Source organism: Ovis canadensis, chromosome 13 (assembly GCF_042477335.2).
Source record: "Ovis canadensis isolate MfBH-ARS-UI-01 breed Bighorn chromosome 13, ARS-UI_OviCan_v2, whole genome shotgun sequence".
NCBI classification, from domain to species: Eukaryota; Metazoa; Chordata; class Mammalia; order Artiodactyla; family Bovidae; genus Ovis; species Ovis canadensis.
In genome coordinates, this window is record NC_091257.1 from 71,839,069 (window position 1) to 71,860,840 (window position 21,772).

Sequence of the window (21,772 nt, forward strand, 5' to 3'; positions counted from 1 at the left end):
AGTCCCCAGCAGCATAACGGCTACTTCTCCCTCTTAGTCCTCTTGTGTGATGCTCCTGCTCGACCCTGAGTCCCTGGACCCTCCAGGGGAAATGCAGGGGCTTTGTGCCTGGTTCTCATGTGTACAATTCCCACCCTATCCCTCTCAGAATGTGGCCACTGAGACCAGCTACCAACCAGCTGCAGAGCCCGGTGCAAAATTGAAAAAGGAAGTGCCTTGCTCAACAACAGAATTCCAGGACAGTGAGAGCAGACCTATGAGGCCAGCCTGGATCCATCCCCTGTGACTCCTCCCAGTGAGACTGGCCTTGGATGGGGCGGTCCAGGCACACAGGTCCCCCTGTCAGGGGAGGGGCCTCACCTGTCCTGGCGGTGCTTGGTGGCCAGCGCCCTGTGCAGCTCCTCAATGACGCGGCTCGGGGGCAGAGGCCGGTGGACAGTGGTGAGATGAGGAGACCCCGTGGGCGTGGAAAGCTGTCCTCGGAGGGAAGGATCAGTACTTTTCCCACCAGAGCCTTGAAAGAGTGTGGCCTGGCCTGGGGCATGAGAAGAACCAGTAAGAAGATAAGTCTTTGGGGTCAGAGACGAGGGGCTTTGCTGAAACACAGGAGCCCATGAGCAGAGAGGACGCAGGGCTCCAGGCCAGATGAACTCACTCGTATCCTACCTGAGATGCTGTGCCTGGCTCCCTGCCCCCCGAGACAGAGATGGGTACATCCCTGATCAGTTCCCCTCCATCCTTGGGACCCCTGAGCTGAACGGATGGCAGTGCCCACAGGCCCTTGGCAGGGTCTCATGCACGGAAAGCCCCCTTCCTGTTTCTCTATGACAAACTTGACATCCTGAAGCCACACTTCCTCTTGTGGAAGCTGGAAGAACGCCCCAAGCTCTACAGCCACTGCTCAGCCTGGACCAGCACCACAGCCTCCCTTTGCTTCCCCATCACTCATTCACGTCTGCCTCCAATTTGCACCTCTCCTTGCGGGAGTCTTCTGATCATGGCTCTCCCATTCTCCTCGAGACAAGATCTGGGCTGATGACAAGTCCCAGGGCCCCACAGGTTGTTCCCAATCATATTTTAATATGCTTATTTCTCTTTTTTAAAATATAAATTGAAGTATAGTTGATTTGAGTTTCCCTGGTGGCTCAGCAGTAAAGAATCCACCTGCCAATGCAGGAGAGGCAGGTTCGATCCCTGGGTCAGGAAGATTCCTGGAGAAGGAAATGGCAACCCACTCCAGTATCCTTGCCTGGAAAATCCCATGGATAGAGGAGCCTGGTGGGCTTCAGTCCACAGGGTTGCAAGAGTTGAACACAACTTTGCAAGTGAATACTCAACACATAATTGATTTACAATATTGTGTTAATTTCAGATGTACAGCTAAGTGATTCAGTTTAATATTGAGACATATTTTGATATGTTAAAAAAAATAGGCAACATATTTTAAAAGTATTAAATGCCATGCGTGTGTGTACTCAGTGGGACTGACCCCATGGACTGTCTCCCGCCAGGCTCCTCTGCCCTTCCTCCTCCTCTGCTGCCGCCTAGTGGCCACATGTTGAAGCAAACATCTCGACCCTAAAGAAAATTAAGACCAAGTCGCCAAAATGCAGACTCAGCTATAAGAGATCCAGGCAGAAGTCCACAGCAGGTAACCCTCCTGTCCTCTCCCACTCCTAATCCATTCCTCAGAATCCTCACCCCTGAAGGGCGGGTGGGAGTCAGAGGAGCTGACCACAGGCTCCTAGGACCCACGATTTAAGGCGTGGGGAGAGTGGAGGGGTCATGGGATACAAAACGGGCTGAGGTCTGATCGCGTCCAAGCACAATGCGGGCAGAAAGTCTCTATGCAAATTACACAGGAGCCAGAATAAAGTGAGGGGATGGTGCCTTAGCCAGTGGATTTATGTTTCAGTGGATGGAACGGGGACTATCGCGAAGATAGTAACAAAATACAGGATAGTATTATTTGCATCAGAACTTCATCTGTGTGACCATATCACCCAAGGACTAAATGCTCTGACTCATTCCCAGAGATGGAGATAGAGGCAGGAGGCAGATAAGGGGATCATATTACCTGACTGTTCCTTTGATCAGTCACCTGTGCTCGCTGAGCACCTGCTGTATGCAGACACTGGGATCTGGGCTGAGGGCAGAGTTCCCTCCCTAGAAGGGCTGGGATCAAGGGCTGAGCTCCTGGGAGTGCCTGGGGCTGGGCAGCTCCTGACAAGTGGTGAGTTGTCATATTATTGGTGGTGGTCAGGGATTAGAGTAATGCTGCTGAGCTCTGCAATCCACTGTCACCTTCATGCCCATTGCCCGCAGAGGCAGTGTAAGGATTTATTCTTAAAAACAATCATCTCTTTATGAAGGGCCTGCTTTTCCTGAGACCAGCAGTGTCTCCTGTTTCCAGCAGTGAGGAGACAACACGTACCAAAACTTGAAAAGTCAATGTCTCCATGTCCTGGGATCTTTCAGCCACGGTGCTCAAAGCTACAGAAGGAGATGCCCTGGGGGGCCTCTGCTTAGCTGGGCTCCCCGCTCTGACCACCACCCTGTAGTCTGGTGTGGATTCCTGGCTCTGCCTTGCCGGTCGGAGCGCCCACAGAGGTGAGCAGAGATCGTAAGTGAGACAGAGAGAAAGAAAGGGAGGGGAGACAGGGTTGGGGGGGGAGGGAGGGAAGGAACAGAGAGATCGAAAGAGAAGGAGGGGAAGGGAGGTAGAAGAGGGGGTGATGAGAGGGAGGGACAGAGGTAAAGGGGAGGGAGGGAGAAGGTAAGAAGAAAGAGACAGACACTGACCCAGAAGCAGAGAAAGACAGTCAGACACATGAGCACCCAGATAGAAAGGCTGTGGTTGTGTCTCCCTCCAGATTCTGGAAGAAATCTTTGACAATTGCCCCATGTTTGCTTAAGGGAGCCCAAGGCCCTGCTCCTGTCAACCAAGCTCCTCATCAAGGGCCACCCTCCCACCTTCAGCTCTGTTCCCCAGAACCTGCCCAGAGCCCCACCCACAGAAGCAAAGGGTGAGAGCCAGCCCACAGTGGGAGCCCAGTAAGGACCGGTGGGAGGCATGGATGGATGCTCGTAGACCCACCTGTGACACTTCTCGTGGTTCTGGAGCCTGCCTTGGGTGGTGGGGTGGGCAGCAGTGGGGGGCTTGGGAGCTGGCCCACGGATCTCTCCAGAGGTCTGGGAGGACTGTCCAGGGAGTCGGACGCAGCTAAGGCTTGAGACGGCTCGTCTGTGCTAGGTGGGAGGCTGCCGGTGGCGTCTGCTTCTTCCTCTCTGGATGCTGACGACATCTTGGCTGGTTCAAAGGAAAAACAGAGTACACAAACCACTGCTTCTCTGACTGGGGCAGGTGTGAAGACAGCGCGGGGGCTTTGGCTGGGTGGGCTTGTCATCATCAGACCAAGTACAGAGGGGTCACTTCCCATACACACGCAATTCCCAGGGAGCTCATCAATCAACAGAAACATCAGAAGCAGAGGCAGGAGGGAAGGAAGAGGGAGACAACTTCAAGAGTGTGGGTGACTCTGTCCCTTTTCCCCCTCAGCTGGTGGCACTGAGGCTCCCACCCCACCTGGGGTTGCTGGTCACCAACACAGGCTCTGGAATCAGACCCGAGCTGGCCCTGCACTTTCTCTGTGCCCTCGGATGAGTTACTGACCTCCTGTGTCTCCATTTACCATGGATGACGTTGGAGTAACAGCCAGAGTCCCTCCCAGGATTGCTGTGAGGTTTAACCAAGAAGCAACAACGAGATGCATGTCTAGCACATTGCAGACCTTCAAATTCCTGAGCTATTGATTTTCTGTGCCTGGTTTTCCACAGCCCTGCCCTGGGCGAGCCTGTGAGCTGAGTGGTGAGGGGGAAACAGGGGGGTTAGCTTTGAGGAAGAGTCAGCCAGCCCAGAGCCCCCTATCCCTCTTCTTCCAGCTGCTGGTCAGGTTCCTCCTGCTCCAAGAGCACTGCCTGTCCACCCCTGTGCCTTCGTCCTACCCATCAACCCTCTCCTTTCCCCCTTCTGTTTCTCCAGCTCAAGTTCCACCATCCGTCCCTCAACCACCATCTCACCAACAGTCCTTAAGCCCTCTGCCACACTTCCTTTCCACTTAGCTAATTGGGAAAAACCCATCTCTGGATGCAGCCTCCATCTGTTGGCTCCTGTCACCGTGGAGCGCTGTGGAAGAAAGACAGCGACACGGGAGGCCCCATCCTGGCATCTCAGGACCCCCTCGCTCCACGCCCTTGGCTCTGCTCCATCCTGCAGTCACTCAGCTTCAGACCTTCCCTGTGTCTCACCCACCTCCACAGTTTCTTACTCCCTCCTCCCTTATAGCCTCACCTCCAGATTTATAGAGGAAACTGAGGTCATCAGACCAAGGGGTGCAGGGGAGCTCAAACACAAACCTACCATCCCTGATATACCATTCCTCCTCCCCTGACACAAGAAGAGAGGCGGCTTCCCATCCCCACCTTGGGACTCCAGCCTCCCTACCCTCTCAGACCACATACCAGGTGCCCAGCCCTGGGGCAAAGCATTGCCCCTCATCATGTAATTTCATCTTTGCAACCACCTATGAGCGAAGAGCCTAACTCACTCTGCAAAGCTGGCCCCACAGTCACTGTGTAGGATTCACCCATCAGTCAGGGAGTATTCCTAGCAGGGAGGGGTGCTGTCCGTGGTGCTGACTGAGGCAGGCCTGATCCTGTCCGCACAAATCTCCGAAACTGTAGAAGGGACACTGCACGTCCCATACACCCCACTGTCATCACCATTTCCATTTTCTTATTGTCCCTGTTGGAAGCTGAAGACCTCGCCGGCCAGACCTTCTCCCTTGTGAAGCTCATGGAGATGCAGAAGGGCTGGGCCTCCCAAATCCTGATGATCAAGATCTGAGAAAAGAAAGGTCCCCTTCCCACCCACTGCAGATGTTAGTCAGGTTTGTATCACTGAGAACAGCCATTATAGCATGATCCTCACTTTATGTTCTGTATGGATATGCACGTGAAAACACTACAATTTTATTATTATTACATATGCTTTAGCTTTTAATTCGAAATTTTTTTAATTGGAAGAAGAATGCTTTATAATGTTGTCTTGGTTTCTGCCATAAAACAATGTGGTTCAGTCACAGTTTTTATATATATACACACACACACGTATATACATATATACATATACATATATATATATATATATATATATATATATATATATCTCCCCCCCTCCCTGTTGAACCTCACTTCCCCCCATCCCACCCCTCTAAGTCATCACAGAGAGCCAGGCCAGGCATCTTGTGTTATAGAGCAGCTTCCCACTAGCTATCTGGGCTTCCCTAATGGTCCAGCAATAAAGAATCTGTCTGCCAGTGTAAGAGACGTGAGTTGGATCCCTGGGTGAAGAAGATCCCCTGGAGGAGGAAATGGCAACCCACTGCAGTATTCTTGCCTGGAGAATTCCATGGACAGAGGAGACCGGGAGACTACAGTCCATGGCGTTGCAGAGAGTGGGACGTGACTGGGCACGCATGCACACGGCACTGTTGGTCTATTTTGCACATCCCAGTGTATACATGTCAATGCTGCTTGCTCACCTTGCCCCACCCCTCCTCCCCCTGCTGTGTCCACAACCCTGTTCTCTACTTGTGTATCTCCATTCCTTCCCTGAAAATAGGCTCATCAGTACCGTTTTTCTAGATTCTCCCTCTGTGTGTGTATACACATACATACATAAATACATAATATTTGTTTTTCTCTGACTGTACTTCAAGCTGTATAATAGGCTCTAGGGTCATCCACCACACTGCAACTGACTCAGTAGAACTGTCCTCAAAAGTATGATTTGTTCATAGATTTTTTTTTTAAGACTCCTAGACTTCAAGACCATTGTTATATCCTACAAACTGTTACCTGTTACTTCTAAAAGTCTACAATTCTGATTGTTTTAGTGAAAAAGTTTCACAAAAATATGAAAAAACATTTTCTGCTTCTGGGTAAAAACAGACGTGTGGTTTCCTGTTGAGCCAGAGGCAAGTGAGAGCTCCACATGGGCAGCAGCCCTGTGACTGTGTTGGGTCTCCTGGTCTGTGTAAATCAGTGCAGGGCAGTGGACCCTGATTCCTGGGAGGCTGTGCTCCTTGCCCAGGCCCTCAGCGGCCATGCTTGCAGATGGAAGCACCAGCAGATGGGCTGGCATGAGCCTGGAGGACTAGTTCCAGGCTTGGTTCCTACCCTCTGAGCACCCAGCATGCTCCCCATGTCACGGTTTCGGGGGAGACAGGTGACAGAGGAATGACTCACCTGACCTCAGGCCCCCCACTCTTCCACATCCATGCTTCTCCTCTGTTGTGATCGACTTATTCAAGAAGCATGACCTCGGTCTCCAATCGCTAAACCTCAGTTTCCTCAGCTGTATAAAATACCTGCTGCTGCCCACCACCAGGGAGGGAGGGAGACTTCCATGAGATCACAGAGCAGTTGTGAGAAGCAATTCAGAACTTTGGACAGTTACAAGCCACTCTGCCAGGGAGAAAAGCATTTTGGAACATCAGCCATGGGCTCCATCCACCAGATGCTATGAGACAACCAGACTGTCTCCAGACGCTGCCCAGTGTCCCCTCCAGAGGGACGCCCAAGGCTTGAGAGCCCCTGCTTGTGGCAGACACTACTCAGACTTCCGAGGAGATGCTCTTTGGGGTCTTGTGGAGAGGGCAGCCCCTCCTGACACCCACAGCTGTTTGATATTAAGTCCCCCAGGTCCTGTCACCATGGAAACTCCAACAGGCCAGTTTCTCCCTCTGGGCCTTGGTCTCCTCACTGGAAATATGGACAAGGTGGGCATGTCTGAATTGGGTTCCACAGGTTCCCTTGGGAGGGTCACCGAGGGGAGGGTTAGCAAGGAGACAGAGCAGCCCAGGGTCAGGGTCCCCACACCCTTGTTGGCCAGAACAGGTCCACTGGGCTGTCTCAGCAGAGTCCTCCCACCTCTGTGGCTCCTGGACACCATGTCCCCTGGGGCCCTCCTGCTACACTGGCCTCACCTGCTCAGCCCCTCTCAGGCTCCTCCGGACTGCCCCAGCACTAAGCCCTCGGTCCTCTTCTCCTTAACTCACTCTCTCATCTAATTCTCTCCTCCAGTCCTCTGGCTTCAGAATCCATCCCATCTCTGTCAACCCTTGACCCTTTCCCAGCGCTCCAGACTCATCCATTATTAGCCACTCTGACACCTGTGTCTGGAGGTCAACATCAAAATGAAACACAGGCAAACCCATCTCCTGATTTCCCAGGAGAAACCACCCCCTACTCCCTCTTCTCTCTCACTTATCCATCCATCCATCTCACAAGTGTCTTTGCCGAGGCACCCTCCTAGGAGCTGTGGACAATGACGCTGATCAAGACAGAACCCCACCTTCACCAGACTCAGTTCATGGTCCCCCAGCCGTCCAGCCAGACTAGACACAATGCTCCATCCCTCTCCTGTCCTCCTCACCATCCAATTCATGAACACATCTTGGGCACACTACTTCCAAAACAGTTCTCAGAAATAGTCCTCTCAGTGTCAGCCACTCCAGCCTCTGCCTGGACCTCAGCAGTGGCCTTCAAGCTCCTTTCCTCCAGCCCATGATGCCCCAAATCGAGTCTCTAAAGAAGAGGGTGGCAAACTGTTGTATAAAGGGCTTTGGCTTTGCAGGTTATAAAGTCTCATGAATGGCAACCCACTCCAGTATTCTTGCCTGGAGAATCCCACAGATGGAGGAACCTGGTGGGCTACAGGGCTATAGTCCATAGGGTTGCAAAGAGTCAGACAAGACTGAGTGACTAACACTTTCATATCATGGCCCAAACCTATTGTCTAAAATAGGGGCAGTAAACTTCTCTGTAAAGGGCTCGGCTTTATATCTTATAAGGTCTCTTGGTGCAGAAAATTCTGCTGGCGGACACAAAGAGCAAACTCACCTGGCGGCCCGCCTAAGTGGATGTGGGGCCACGTGTCACCTCAGTGTTGCCCAATAGACCTTTCTCAGATGATGGAAGTGCTTCCGCCTTCTCTACTACAGTAGCCACACTGGCCAGTTAGCACCTGACCAGTGGCTGATGGAACAGGAGAACTGGATTTTCAAATTGCTTTTGGTTTAAATTCAGATAAATCACCACGCAGCTAGTGGACAGGGTGGCTCTGGATTTCTGGGAGTCAATGGCCACAGCCCTTCAACCAGAGAGATCTCAGGATAAGCTTCCAGCAGACCCATGGAGGTCCCCTTACCCCACCGGCCCAAGGTGGAATGTAGGTCCCCCATGTGCTCTTAGGGATCTGGAATTCAACACACCAGGCACTTGCACCCCAAATGTCCTGTGATTCTTTCCTCAAAACTCATCACACATTGAGTCCTCACACCCCAACCAGTCTGAAGGGTCCTAGTCTGGGGAACTTGTATCTCAGCACCTCCTCTCGAAATCAGCATCTTCCTTCTCACCCCATGTGAGCGTGCAGCTACCACTGTACTCCAGAATACTGTGACGCTGAAACATTAACATCTCAAGGGCTGTGTCGATTTTTTTTTTTTTAAATGTAAAAGCGGACGTCAGCTTTGCATGTTCGCTGCATTTGGAATTCCTTCGCGGCATTTGGGACACCTTCAGGGTGTCCCTTCCTGCCCTGACCAGCAGAGGTCGCTGCTCACCCACCGAGCTCCCAGCCAAAGTTCTGCCTGGGACATGCTGGGCGGGGAGGGGGGTGGGCGCTTGCTTTATAACCTGTTATCACCCACCAGAGACGTTCTGAGACTGAGACAGACCAGCCTGAGAGGAGGGACTGGGTGGGCTGGGGGGACAGCTGCTGTGGTCAGTTTCAGTGAACCCCAGTGACAACCTGCATGCTTGGACATGGGCGAGGAGACTTGCCAACTCCCAGAAAAGAGGTTCCACAGCTCGGGCCAAGCAGTGGACATCGGTGACGTATGGACACCTGCTGAGAGGCTGGTGTTGGGTACAGGGAGGGTGCTACCTCTGCCTGGTCACCAGGCTCATGGTGCCAGCCCACGAGCTGATTGTACAGACAAAGGCAGGCTGGGTCTGACCTGTAGCCAGCAATCTGCCGACCCTCTTCTAAATGACAGAATCACCCACATTCCAGAACATGCCAGAAGCACAGCAAAGTCTGGCTATAGTTGGGGCTGTTGAATGTTATAGTTAAGAGCATGTCTGGGAATCAAATCCCAGCTTCACCACAGATGCGCTCTGTGGCGTCAGGGAAGTGACTTAATCTCTCTGGTCCATCTTAAAAGAAAAAGGAAGACTTCCCTACAGCTGACTCAGGCTGGTGTTTGGCAGAAACCAACGCAATATTGTAAAGCAGTTATCCTTCGATTAAAAATAAGTAAATTTAATTTTTACAAAATGGGGGCCTTCCCTGGTAGTAAAATGAGAAAGGATTCTCCTCATAATGCAGAGGACGCAGGTTCACCCCTGGTCAGGGACCTGAGAGCTCACGTGCCATGGGGCAACTCAGCCTGTGCACCGCAGCCACTGAGCCCATGAACTCTAGAGCCTCTGCAACAAGAGAAGCTGCTGCAAGGAGCCCCAGCACTGCAACTGAGAGGAGCCCCGACTCACCACAAACAGAGAAAAGCCTGAACACAGCAATGAAGACTCAGCACAACCAAAAATAAAATGAAATTTTTAAAAATGGGGCCAAGATAATCCAGCACAGAGAACATGCTCACTGATGTCACTTTTCCTTTAAGTTTGTGTACTCACGGGAACACCAGCGCTCAGCCCCAGTCCCACAGAATCCTGTCCCACTTAACATCAAAACGACGGGTCCTCCTGGGATTTTTGAAGAATGTTCTATGGCTGATGCCATACCATCCACACAAAACCAGGAATCACCCCAAACACAAAAGCCCAAAGCCAACCCAAATCACTGAATCCAATCTTCTCAGCTCCCAGCCACAGTGACCGTGCGGGAACAAGGGCCCAGTGGGCGTGGACTTTGATGGCTGAAAAGGAGCTAGCTACACACGTGGATCTTTGCAAATGCTCCTGAGTTTTAAGTTCAGGCAATGTTGGAAGTGGTGAGTTTAAGGTCTCTGCATTAGATTTCAGTCCACTCCTCATTGAAGGGGCTTTGCTCAAGGTCAGGCTTCCAGAAGAGACTGGAGCTGCAGTCCTGGTCCGTGTTCTCGGTGCAAGATTTGTGACCTACAGGGCTGCCAGAGACCCAGGGGAGTCCCCATTCTAAGCAAAACTCAGGTGCACCTACACCTCCAAAGATGTGTGCTGTTAGTGTCAGGGCCTCTGGGGGGCGATGGCAAGCAACCCAACACCAGGAGTTAATGCATCGCCTTCCCCTAAAGGGCTACTTTCCCACAGTGTATGTGTGTGTGCTCAGCTGTGTCTGACTCTTTGTGACCCCATGGACTGTAGCCTGCCAGGCTCCTCTGTCCATGGGGTTCTCCAGGCAAGAATAGTGGAGTGGGTTGCCATTCCTTTCTCCAGGGGATCTTCCCAACTCAGGGGCTGAACCCTCACCTCTTACGTCTTCTGCATCGGCAGGCGGATTCTTTACCACCAGCGCCACCACAAAGATGACGACAAAAGCGATGCCGACGACCCCTGGCGGCAGCAAACGCTGGGTGAGCACTCAGTCTGAGAGACAACTGAGCCAAGTGGTTTCACCTTAGCAACCCCAAGAAGTGTGTGCCACATGACCCCGCCTATGGTTGACGACACAGCTTCAGAGAAGATAAGTGACTTGTCCACAGTCACACAGCTTGGTGAGGAATTCAGTCACATCTCAAACCCAGGTCAGACTGAAGTCAAAGAATTGCTCTCAAGTTTCTAGTTCTATACCCTTGGAGCTTCCCTGGTGGCTCAAAGGTAAAGAATCTGCCTGCAGTTCAGGAGACACGGGCTTGATCCCTGGGTAGGAAAGATACCCTGGAGGAGGAAATGGCAACCCATTCTAGTATTCTTGCCTGGAGAATTCCATAGCTAGAGGAGCCTGGTGCGCTACAGCCCACAGGGTCACAGAGTCAGACACGACTGAGCAACTAAAAACAGCAAAACCCCTTGGATGAGCTACCTGGGTACCCCCTTCTCATCAATAAGTGGGAGGGGGCAACAGCATCAGTTATCTGGGTGTTCTTCCAGGGCTCCACGTGCCAACATACGTGACAGCGCTTAGAACGGCGTCATGCACACAAGCAGCCAAGTGTGTTAGCTCTTCTGGTGCCAGCGTAACGATAAAGATCAGTAGCTGCTAATACTCTAACCACACCTCAAAGGAACGAGCCAGCCCTGTTTCCTCTAAGCACAACCTTCCACCAAGGCTGCTGCCCATCGTGGGCCGGGACCCTTGTCCCACCCAGGTCAACAGTCATCCTCAGAGCAGCTCGACCCCAGCGTCCAGTTAATACCTGCATCGTCAGCATGGTTATCCGAGGCCAGCGGCTCATCCAGGGAGGCCTGGTCTGTCCCTGTGGCCAAAGGGCTTCCCGGCGGGGCTTCCTCTGAAGTCAGCGGCTCCTGCCGGGGTGTGGAGGGTTCGCTCTGTGCAGCGCGGGGCTCTCCGTCGGGACTGCATGCTTTGTTCTCAGCATCTGCAAGAATGTCAGCTATCAGCCGAGTCTGACTCCCTTCCTACTGGCTCTCATTCACACAAGGTGACTTCCTGGAAGAACGCCATCCCGGGCTGGAGTCGTACCCTGCATTGCTCCCACACACCTTGGGAATTCTTCTCCAACTCCACTGTCTTCCTAGGGCAGCACCAAGCGTCACAGCACACCTGCCCCGGCCTCTGCCTGCACCACTTCCAACCCACATCTGAGCCTCTATGGTGCCCCTGTCCCACCAGCCAAGGCCACCCAGACAGGGGATGACAAGCGCCGATTTGTGCATCCCCAAGGTGCTAGGTTGTTACCATCGTGGCTATAAATAACCTTCCACTTCAGCACCCCCTTCCTACCATTTGGTCCCCAACACACAAATGCTTCTCATTTGTCAGATCTGACATTGTGCCAACCCCGAAATCTGGAGGTTAACAAGACAATCCTTACCCACCTCCCACAGGAGGCTTAAACTCTGGGTGGCCACACGTGGCATCACCAGCCCAGGAACAGGGCACAGCCCAGGGCTAAGCAGGAATCAGGGAGTCCTTGGTCAAGACAGTGGCCATCCCAGGACGGAGGATTCCAAACTCCTAGCAGGACACCTCAAGAAGGATCAGCACCGCCCCTTGCTTGGGGCTCAGTGGCTGGAGCCTTTGAGGGTCTGGCCCTTGCCTGGTTGATTGCCCCCATGGGGTCCTATCAGCGTTGAGGGGCTTGATGCTCTGGAGCATAATGACTGACTGACCCAGGTATAAGAACCACACAGCGCAGGTCCAGGCTGGAGGCTCAGCCAGTCAATCATGGTCAGCTCTGAGATCAGCTCCTGGCACCCACACAGCCCCCTGCACAACCTAATCCCCACAGCCAGTTCATCCAGGCCACCATGGGGCAGGGTGTCAGTGTAACCTGTGCACATCCAGAGGGCTGGCCTGCTCAGCACAGTGCGGGGGGCAGGGGGGCAGCCTGGCTTGGAGAACACGGAGGCGGGTGGAGAGGGAGGAGAGATTGATTTCAGAACCAGGAGTCCGCTGCCCACGTCAGTCCTGATTCTTACCTGCTGTCAGGTGGCAGTGCCCCTTACATTCCCCGAGGTGTCCCGGTATGAGAAAAAGCATAAGGTTTCCCTCTCCACCCATCCACTCCCTGCCCCCAGTTCCTGTGCCCAGGCAGCAAATGACTCCAGCCCCCAGCTTCCACTTCCGTAGAATGGGGCTAACAACTCCTTGCTTCAGAGAAGTCAGTGCAAGGATTCAGTGAAGTACTGTCTATAAAACGTCTGACATAAAGCAGACACCATGCATGTGCTTTCGTTACCCTCATTGCTGTTGTTGAAGGGGATGAGGGAGAGGGTGATGAGAGCGATGGTCTGGCCACTTGGCCTGGGCCCCTCTGCCCATGTGGCATCAACAGGCTCCCTGAACAGATCCCTCCCCAACCCAGGACCCAGGCCAGGACCGTGACAAGACCCTAGAGGGACATACGCTTGTCATCACTGTTGTTCATCTTCCCTCTGCGGAATGTCCCCTCAGGGGAGGTGGGTGGAGAGGGCAGAAAAGACAGAAGTCTGAAGATCTGGGGCCCGTAAGATGCCATCTGTGCAGCCACGTCACCCAGTTGGGGGCAGGGTCTAGACCAGGTATTGGCGACCTTTCCCCAGAAAAGAGAAGTGGCCAGTATTTGTATTTTAGACTTTCTGGGCCACAGGCCGCAAGATCCCTGCTCCATACTCCTTTTTTATTTTTACGAAAATCCTTTAAGTTTAAAATCATTTTAAGCTCAAGGAGCTTTACAAAAACAGATCCTCAGCCAGATCTGAGCAGCAGTCAACCAACCCCACTCCAGGAAAATACCAAGACACAAGCCAAGAGAACCTGCCCAGTGGACCCAATTAGAGGTCACCAAGCTCAGAACTCTAGCATCTTGGACCCTCTCTCCTGACGAGTGTACACACACCTGAGGCACCGCTGTGACAGTCCCTGCTACCAGCTTACTTGTCCATTGGTTACAGGTGACAGCCAGCACTGACTGAGGCTTTGCAGGGCTGTAGGCACTCCGCTGGCACCATCTCACCTGAGCGTCATAGCCCCCCACCCCTTTAGGTCCTTTATAGATGGGGACCCCAAATTTTAGAAGTGGTGGCTCATTTGCTGCTGGTGATGATCCCTGCTAATAATAAAGGCATCTCCATCCTCCTCATCAATAAAATGGTCAGAACGCTGAACCTGAAAGAGACCCAAAGGTCCCCACCCTCCACAGGGCTCAAGAAATGCTGCACCCCAACACACAGTTCTGGGGCTCCTCCACCTGCTTCTGTGGCTTAGCAGGCTTGCACGACTCTTTTGGGCTGTGCTCAGAGCTCCGGCTCATAATCATGTTCAATGAAAAGTTACAGTTCTCAAAATAGCCCGGGTGGCAGGGTCGTTGCTAAGCAACGCTGGGGGGTGGGGAAGCTGTGGGCAGCTGGTCCCCTGCTCCCCTCACTGTACGTCGGTGCTCTGTCCCCGCCAGGCCCTTCCAAGGGCGGCAGAGGGGAGCACGAGCCGGGGTCACTCAAAGAGCAACCACGGAGAGAGGGGACATGCCACAAACATGCAACATGCACCGGGCAAGCACACGCATGCATGCACACACACACAGACATTGCACCCCGGCATTCCTGCCAGACTTGACACTGGCAACTGCCCCAAGAGAAGGACCTCGCAGCCTCTCGGCTCACCTGAACACAGCACAGGGGCAACCATCACCTCCTTCTCAGACCACTGATGCAGAATGAAACTCCTTAAATCATTTAAGACAAAGCCAAGAGGACACACACTGGAGGATCGGGGAATGCCACTCAGAAGCACACAGAGCAACTGGACAGAGAAGCGGGGGTACCCCTGTCCTTACTCAATGTGCTTGGACCGGGGAACCCCATGTGGGGCTGGGATGCCAGCCAGCCCTTGCCCGACACAGACATGTCACCAGCCAAAGCAGTGAAGACAGAGTGAGGGAAAGGTCAGCTCCTCACCCCAGGTGGACCCGGTCCCATCTCACGAGTCTCCTAGCAATGCCACCAGGGTCCTTCCTGGATCCGGCAGATTCTTAGAGCTTCAGGAACCAAGGTGAGCTCAGAGGGGTTCACACAAAGCACGTGTTCACAGTATCACAAAATAACACACCACCCCTCTCACCAGGAGCGGGGAGGGCAAACCCACTCGCTGGACATAGGCTTGTCTCGGGGACGCACAGGCACCCCTGCAGGCCCGTCCATGGCCAGCTCATGCTGCCATGATCCTGATTGCCTTGTGGGCAAACTCTGGAGCTGGGGGCATGTCCATGGGAGTGCACATCTGTGCAGGGTAGAGGACCTTCCTGGGTTTGCCTGGCCAAGGGGACCCCAGCGCGAGTTCCTGGGGCTGTGAAGGACTCCAGGCCACTCTGGGCCCCTGGGTGACTGTCGCAGGCTCGCTTGGCCTCCCAGGAGCCGCCCAGTGTGAAGTCCAGGCTGGGGTGGGGTGGCTGGTCACAGTGGGGTGCTTCTGGCAGCAAAGCTCCGGGCTACTACCAGCCCAGCGGGCGGGTGGGGGGGCTGGGGCAAGGGGAGGCCATCTCTGAATTGCGTGGGAGGTGGATGGTTCAACTCGCGAGGCCACAGATTCTTATCAGCCCAGCAGGAACCGCGCTGTCCCAACTGCAGGACAAATTAGGGACAGACCAGGCCTGACCAAGAGCTGGACCTCACCTGCAGTGGGTACAGGCATTTTCTGAACAAGCACAGGACTGAAACAATCGGCCCAACAGGCATTTATCCCCGGAGGCTGCAGCCAAACATTCTCAGGTCGCCTCTCATCACTGTATGCTCAGTACACAGTCAGCGCAGAGTTTAAGGGGTACGAGTGGGCACTGAGCCCACATCCCTGCCCCCTCTCCCTGACCCAGGTCCCTTCCTGGGACAACCCCTGCTGCCCAACTTCTCACACACACCCCCCAACCAGTGACATGCCCCCAACCAGCAATGCCCCCCGCAACACCCCAGCAGGCTCACCCCAGACTCTGCCCACTCACCCTGTGGCTTCCTGGGGCCCCCATGGCCCCGAAGGAGCCTGTCACCCAGCCGCTTCCTGGGGAGTCTTGTTCTCTTGGCTCTGTCCACGTTGGAGGATGCCAGACTCTCTCCCTTTCCCCATTCCTGACCTCCCCGCTTCCCCACCCACCTTTTCTCAGCAGCTCCTTCTTGAGGTGCCTGCTCCCTTCCCCCGTGGGGTTCTGCACGGGCTGCTCCATGGGGCTGGAAGACGCTACCTGATTCCCTATCGCTCTCCGTGTCTCGCCCTTGGGGGCACCAACATTAGAGCCAGCTGCGGAGGTTTATAAAGCAGGACGCCTAAGCCCCGCCCCCAGCGCCTTGGACAGCAGGGCTCCCAGGTGACCGTAATTGTAGCAAGTTCGAGAAGCAGCCTGTTGACTCCTGCCACCTTTGGCCCCTCCAGCATCAGCCCTGCTCACGTCTTCCATGAGCTCCATGCCTCTCCTTCACCACACTCAGCCCAGCTGTGACTGTATGCTGACTTGTGGGATTACCCAATCTTTGTTCCCCGCCAGACTGTTGGGCTCTCTGGTAGCTCGAACAGTAAAGCATCCACCTGCTAATGCAGATAGACCTGGGTTCGATCCCTGGGTGGGGAAGATCCCCAGGAGGAGAACACGGAAACCCACTCCAGTATTCTTGCTTGGAGAATCCCATGGACAGAGGAGACTTGCGGGCTACAGTCCATGGGGTCACAAAGAGTCGGACACGACTGTGCAACTGAATGACAACAGTAAAATTAAAACAGTCCAGATTCCCATCTCAGCGATGACATTCTCCTAAATCTGAGACACAGACTAACCGTTTAACATCTGAAAGTCCCAGGACTTGATACCAATGCCGCGCCCCCCGCCTTTTTTCTTGTACCAGGCAAAGTTGGATTTTTAGCACTAATTTCCCATGTAGTTTTCCCTGAAAACAGTATCATCAAACTACTCTTCTTCTTAAATCCAAAAAACAGAGAGGATATGAGGGCCCTGCCTGAAGCAGACCATCTTGTAAATCTGGATTCACTGGCTCCATGGGCTCCCTTCCTATCTCCTGATGCCTGGGCCAAATTACCAAGATACTAGGAATATCTTAGTGTCTTATCTTGATATATATCTTAATATCTTACGGAGATAGGAATTCCATTTAGTCATGTGTCCTTGGGGAACTAGCTCCGTGAGGCTGAATTCTTTCAATCAAGGGGGCAAGAACTTGGTTCACCTCCAGAGACACTGGTAAGCAGCAGTGAGGTTTTCTGAGACACACCCTCCGCCCCCCATTCCCCACCCCCACCCCCACCCCCGCCTCGCCGCTTTCCTACTCTTGCCAAGCTTCAGGGAACTAGAAAGCAAGAGGCTTAAGGTCAGAATCCAAGTCCTATGCCTCACACTATCACCAAGGGAGGAAGATGGGGGAACTCAAGCATTCTGTAAATTAGCTGTGATGGTGATAAAACCCGGTGTTTCTCAAAGACGCAAACGCAGGCAACCACGCAGATGCCACGCTGAGCACTGTCTCTGCACCAGAGACTGCACAGCTCGGGGCCCTGCCTGCAGCTGCATGGCCCAGGGCAGCCACTTCCCGGGCACTCCCATTCCTCATCTGGAGACAGGGCTAACACCACACCCAGTCCCGAGGATGCTGCGAGGACCAAAGGATGCAGGTGGACCCAGCACAGCACTGGGCATAGAGTCGACACTTAAGAAATGGCAGCTGCAGTCCTAGGTGGTCGTGCGGAACGAAGACTCAACAAATCAAGGATTAAACTACGAACGTGAGGAAACAAGAGTCACCGCCAGAACTCCAGAGGAATCGGGACAAACCCCTAACTCCATCCAGACCTGGCTGGGGTGGGAAGCAATCCTTTGTTCCCCAGGGCAAGTGGGTGCGCTCAGCTCGAGCCCCGGGAGTGGCTGACTCTTACACTCACAGAGGGGTCCTCAGAGGCAAGGGCTGAGCCATGGGTCCTGACTTGGAAAACTTCTCTAACCATGGAGGCCTCAGTCCAGTGCAGCCGCCACATCCGGACAGTGGACCCCTGGGACACTCCACCCTGAGAGATTTGCTGGGCCCCCAGGAGACCCCCAGCTGTGTTCCCGGGCCCAGCCCTGCCCAGCCCCACTTACCTTGCTCCATCATCTCCAGCAGCCCCTTCTTGATGAGGTCCTCCCGGCCCTGCCTGCCGGCCATCTTCTTCTCGAAGGCTGCATGTGACACAAACATCAGGTGAGTCCCAGGCTGAGCATCTCAGGCCCCACCCTGAGCCCCGGCCAAGGCCACCTCCAGTTCAGGAAGAGAGCGGCAAAGCAGCAGGTGACCGTGGGTCAGGGGGCTACCAGGCGGGGGTGCGGTCAGGAACCCACGCTCCCTTGCCAAGCAGTGTGCTGATCATGTACGGGAAAGCCGGGCCTTGGGGAGGTGAAGAGTTCTGTTTAAGGCAGTGGTTTCCTGGCTCACCTGAGAAGTGATGCCCCAAACACCGCCCTCCTCTAAGCTCTCACTGGCCATTCCTCGGCCGCATTTGCCTTCACTTGCCAACCCGGGGCCCTGTTCCCTCTCTGCCCTCAATGCTCTGGGGTGCATGTCTGTGGTTCTATACATCCTGGCTGCCCTTTTGTCTGTTCACAGATCAGCCTTCTGCACAACTGCCCCTCTGGAGGCTCCTCTGATGAATCCCAGGTTCACCTTTTCAAAGACTGTGCCAGTCAAATAGGAAGGAGGCGGGCTGGCCCCTATTCCCCTCCACTGATTCTAATGTGCAGAAGGACCCTTGTCAATTTCTTCTTCAGAATAGCCCTTTGGCCCTCCTCCCAGAGCAAAGCACTCCAACTTGCCCCCTCCCCTCCCTCTCCCCTCCCAGGGGCCAAGCTCACTTGCTTGATGAACTCCTTTTCCCCCTAACTGTCCAGAAACCAATTTGCCTATAGTAGAATGCAATTCCCAAATACAAACCCACATCATTCCCCAAGACCCTCTCTTTAAAAGATGCAAAGTGCCAGCTATGAGCCTGGGTCACAAGGGGCCCTGAGTCCCCCACACGTGTGAGTGCTCTGCCTGATATAGGTTACAGTGGGGAATGGAACTGCCATCCAACCAGTGAAGCTTCAAGTCTAGTGGTCGATGACAAACAGATGATGACAAGGAGTCACTGAATTTATTCAAAAATATTTACTGAGCACCTACTCTGCAGAGGCATGGGGGAGTGAGAGAGGCATGAGCTCTGCCTGTGGGCCAGCACTCTGGCACAGAGGACTCACAGCTATTACAAGCAGGCCAGTGGCATCAACCAGAACCAGACAGCCCAGGACAGAGCATCCAGGGAACCCCAGTGGCCTCCCTGAGGGCACTGACTCAGGGATGACTAGAAAAACCCCAAATGTATCAGCGAAGAGACATTTGGGGCAAAGGGAACTTAATTTCCCAGCCAATTTCCAGGTGCCAGAAGTGTGGATAAAACGCAGTAATTGGGTTGCCATTTCCTTCTCCAGGGGATCTTCCTGACCCAGGAATGGAACCCAGGTCTCCTGCACTGAGGCAGATTCTTTATGGTCTGAGCCATCAGGGAAGCCCCATGGAACTCTGGCTTAGGGAGGGACAAGCAAAGAGGCTGCTGTCTAGCCCCAAAACAGGGGCAAGCAGAACCAGAGTTGGGTCTCTGAACTGAGGGACCTTGTGGTCCGACCAGCACTGGGAGGTGCTCACGGGAGGCCGGCCTGGGTGCGGGACATCACGTGTACTGGCTTGTGAGTCCTCCCAATGTAAGAGGCAGAGTAAGGGGCAGTATCCATATCTCAGGGACACTCATCCCCAGCAGGTACAGGCTGCAATGCCACTTCCAGACTTCAGGCTTTGACAGCCACCTTCATGGTGTTGCCCAATCCCCACTCTGGCCAAACTACTGTCTGCTTTGTTTTCTCCCTTAAAATCGTCTTTATTTTTACTTCATCTCATCCTGGCCAAGGATGCCTGTGAAATCAGGGATTTGATACGCTGAAGTAAATAACATCCCACACTTTGGGGGGGGAAGGATGGCTTAGAATAAATAAATGAGAGGCAGCACTGTCTGCAGAATTCCAAATGCTCGATAAAGGACCCAGGGCTGGGGACGCCGGCCTGAAGCTGGGGGTGCTGCAGGTGTTCACCTGGAGACCCTCGGTCCCCCGGTAGGGTCCCCACAGCGCTCCGATAAGCTCACAGGTCACCTCCCACCGCCCAGTGCCAAGTGAACCAGGAGCACAAGAGCACACTGCTCGCCCTCCAATCCCACAGCTCAGAGAGCACCAGGGGCTCTCCGAGGTCAGAGATCACCCTATTCCGGCCCCCTGAGCCTTTCACTGATGCCCAACCTGGCGCATCTGCACGGCTGTTCCCACAGCTGTGATGCTCTTCCTTGCTTTTCTCCAGGGGCCAATTACACCTCGCTTCAGTGTCACCCCCTCACCTGGGTCTTCCCAGGCCACCCATCCCAAGGCCATGCCCACCCCACCCACCTGCTCCCCAGCGCCTGCGCCAAGATCCTGCCTGTCACGCGCTCGTTCCCTTGCTTGTCTGTCTGTCTCCCGACTCCCCCTTGGAGGAAAGCTTCAAGCAGGCAGGGTCTAGCCCCCCTCTCTAGCTCTCTGGCATACGGAGCTGCATCAGATTCATCGAATATCAGGGTTCTGCTTTCATTCTTGACGAGGAGAGCTTGTCAATCAAATTCTTGGGCAGTTAAAACCTTGTGAAACACGTACAAAGTGTGAATGGGGGACTCGTGCTGCTATTAGGAGCCCCCCGCTCCTCACAAGTGGCGTTGCCTCTGCCGTGCTCTGAGCGCTGGAGTCTGCGCCACTTCAAAGCTGGGACCCCCAGGGACCACCAGAGGCAGCAGCCGGAGAAGGGCACTTCTCAGGCAGATCCCTGGGGCCCTGGACTAATTCCACGCCAGCGCCTCCCTCACTAATTGTTTCCAGCCGCAGCTAACAGGGCCTGTGGGAGCTGAGAGTCTCTCTCTCTCTCTCCCCGGGGTTTGCTTCTCAGGGCACCGACCTCCCCTTCACCCAGGGTACCCTGGCACCCAGGAGCCAGACCTGAGCCTGGCTGCCCCACGACCCACCACTGCTCGGCCCTGGAGGCGGCTGCCCGTCTCATCCCACTTCCCGTCCTGATATGGCAGGAGCGCGGGCAATGGGGTGGTTCTGAGCATTTAGCTGGTTAGAAACGTGCTGTGTGACTTTCACCCTGATAGTTAGTTGCGTCATTGTCACCAAATCCACCTCCTGGGTCTGGCTCACGGCAGGGGCAGAGGTACAACCTCTTGTTACCCAACTTCCCACAGAGCTGAAGGTGACTGAGGGGGCCTTCTAGAGCCTTCAGTGGGTGGGATGCCCAGCTATGAAGTCTCTTCAGGAAGAGCTTAGGAGCTGGCGAGTGGCAGGCCGTCTTCTGTAGGAGCCTTGAGGCATCACAGCTAAACTGATGGTCTTCACCATCTGAATCACTGGGAAGACTTTTGGGGTCGGTGGTTGTCTCAAGGCCCCGGGTTATCAAAGTGAGTTTCCAGGTGCAGAAGGGAGAGTGTCTCGTACTCAGGTGCGGTCAGTCAGGAGAGATGGTTACCAGCTGGTCTCGCCCCAAACTGGCCCTGCACCGACCCCGAGTCTGCATTCGTAACCAGGTCAAGGGGGTCATGTGTGCCCCTTGGCATCCGGGCAGTGCATGGGCTACAGGTGTGCCTGCTGCTGATGCCACGCCCCCAGCCAGGGACCTGGAGGGACCAGAGGAGGAAGGGACCTGCAGGAGGCTGAACACCTCCTGTCATAGGGTCCACAGAGCACAACCCACCCCTCCCAACATCTGCAAAAGAAAGCGAGCTGACAGTGACATCGGGCCTCCACCCCCACCCCACCCACCCCCCAACCTCTCTCCCACACCCACACTCACCTGACGTGGTCTGCTTCAGTTTTTCGTTTTTCTTTTTCCTCCATTTCCAGGGTTTGAAGATTCTGCCCAGGGTGGCCAGCTTGCTATTCCTCCTCACGGGGGGAGTTCGAATCCCTGAGACCAGATATTCGGAGCGCACTGGGGGGTTTTGGTCCATCTCATCTGGAAGGAGAAA

At 54.2% G+C, this 21,772-nt stretch overlaps 1 protein-coding gene across 1 annotated transcript in view; it reads right to left on the bottom strand.

The window, feature by feature from the left end:
- The window catches only part of PHACTR3 (phosphatase and actin regulator 3), a 206,961-nt gene that overhangs the window by 68,433 nt on the left and 116,756 nt on the right, over window positions 1-21,772 (bottom strand). The window contains exons 2-6 of the mRNA XM_069548203.1: window positions 21,598-21,759; window positions 17,802-17,879; window positions 11,427-11,609; window positions 3,098-3,310; window positions 361-535 (exon numbers count right to left, since the gene is read on the bottom strand). Of these exons, the coding sequence (XP_069404304.1) occupies window positions 361-535; window positions 3,098-3,310; window positions 11,427-11,609; window positions 17,802-17,879; window positions 21,598-21,759 (811 nt within the window). The remainder of the gene's footprint in view (window positions 1-360; window positions 536-3,097; window positions 3,311-11,426; window positions 11,610-17,801; window positions 17,880-21,597; window positions 21,760-21,772) is intronic.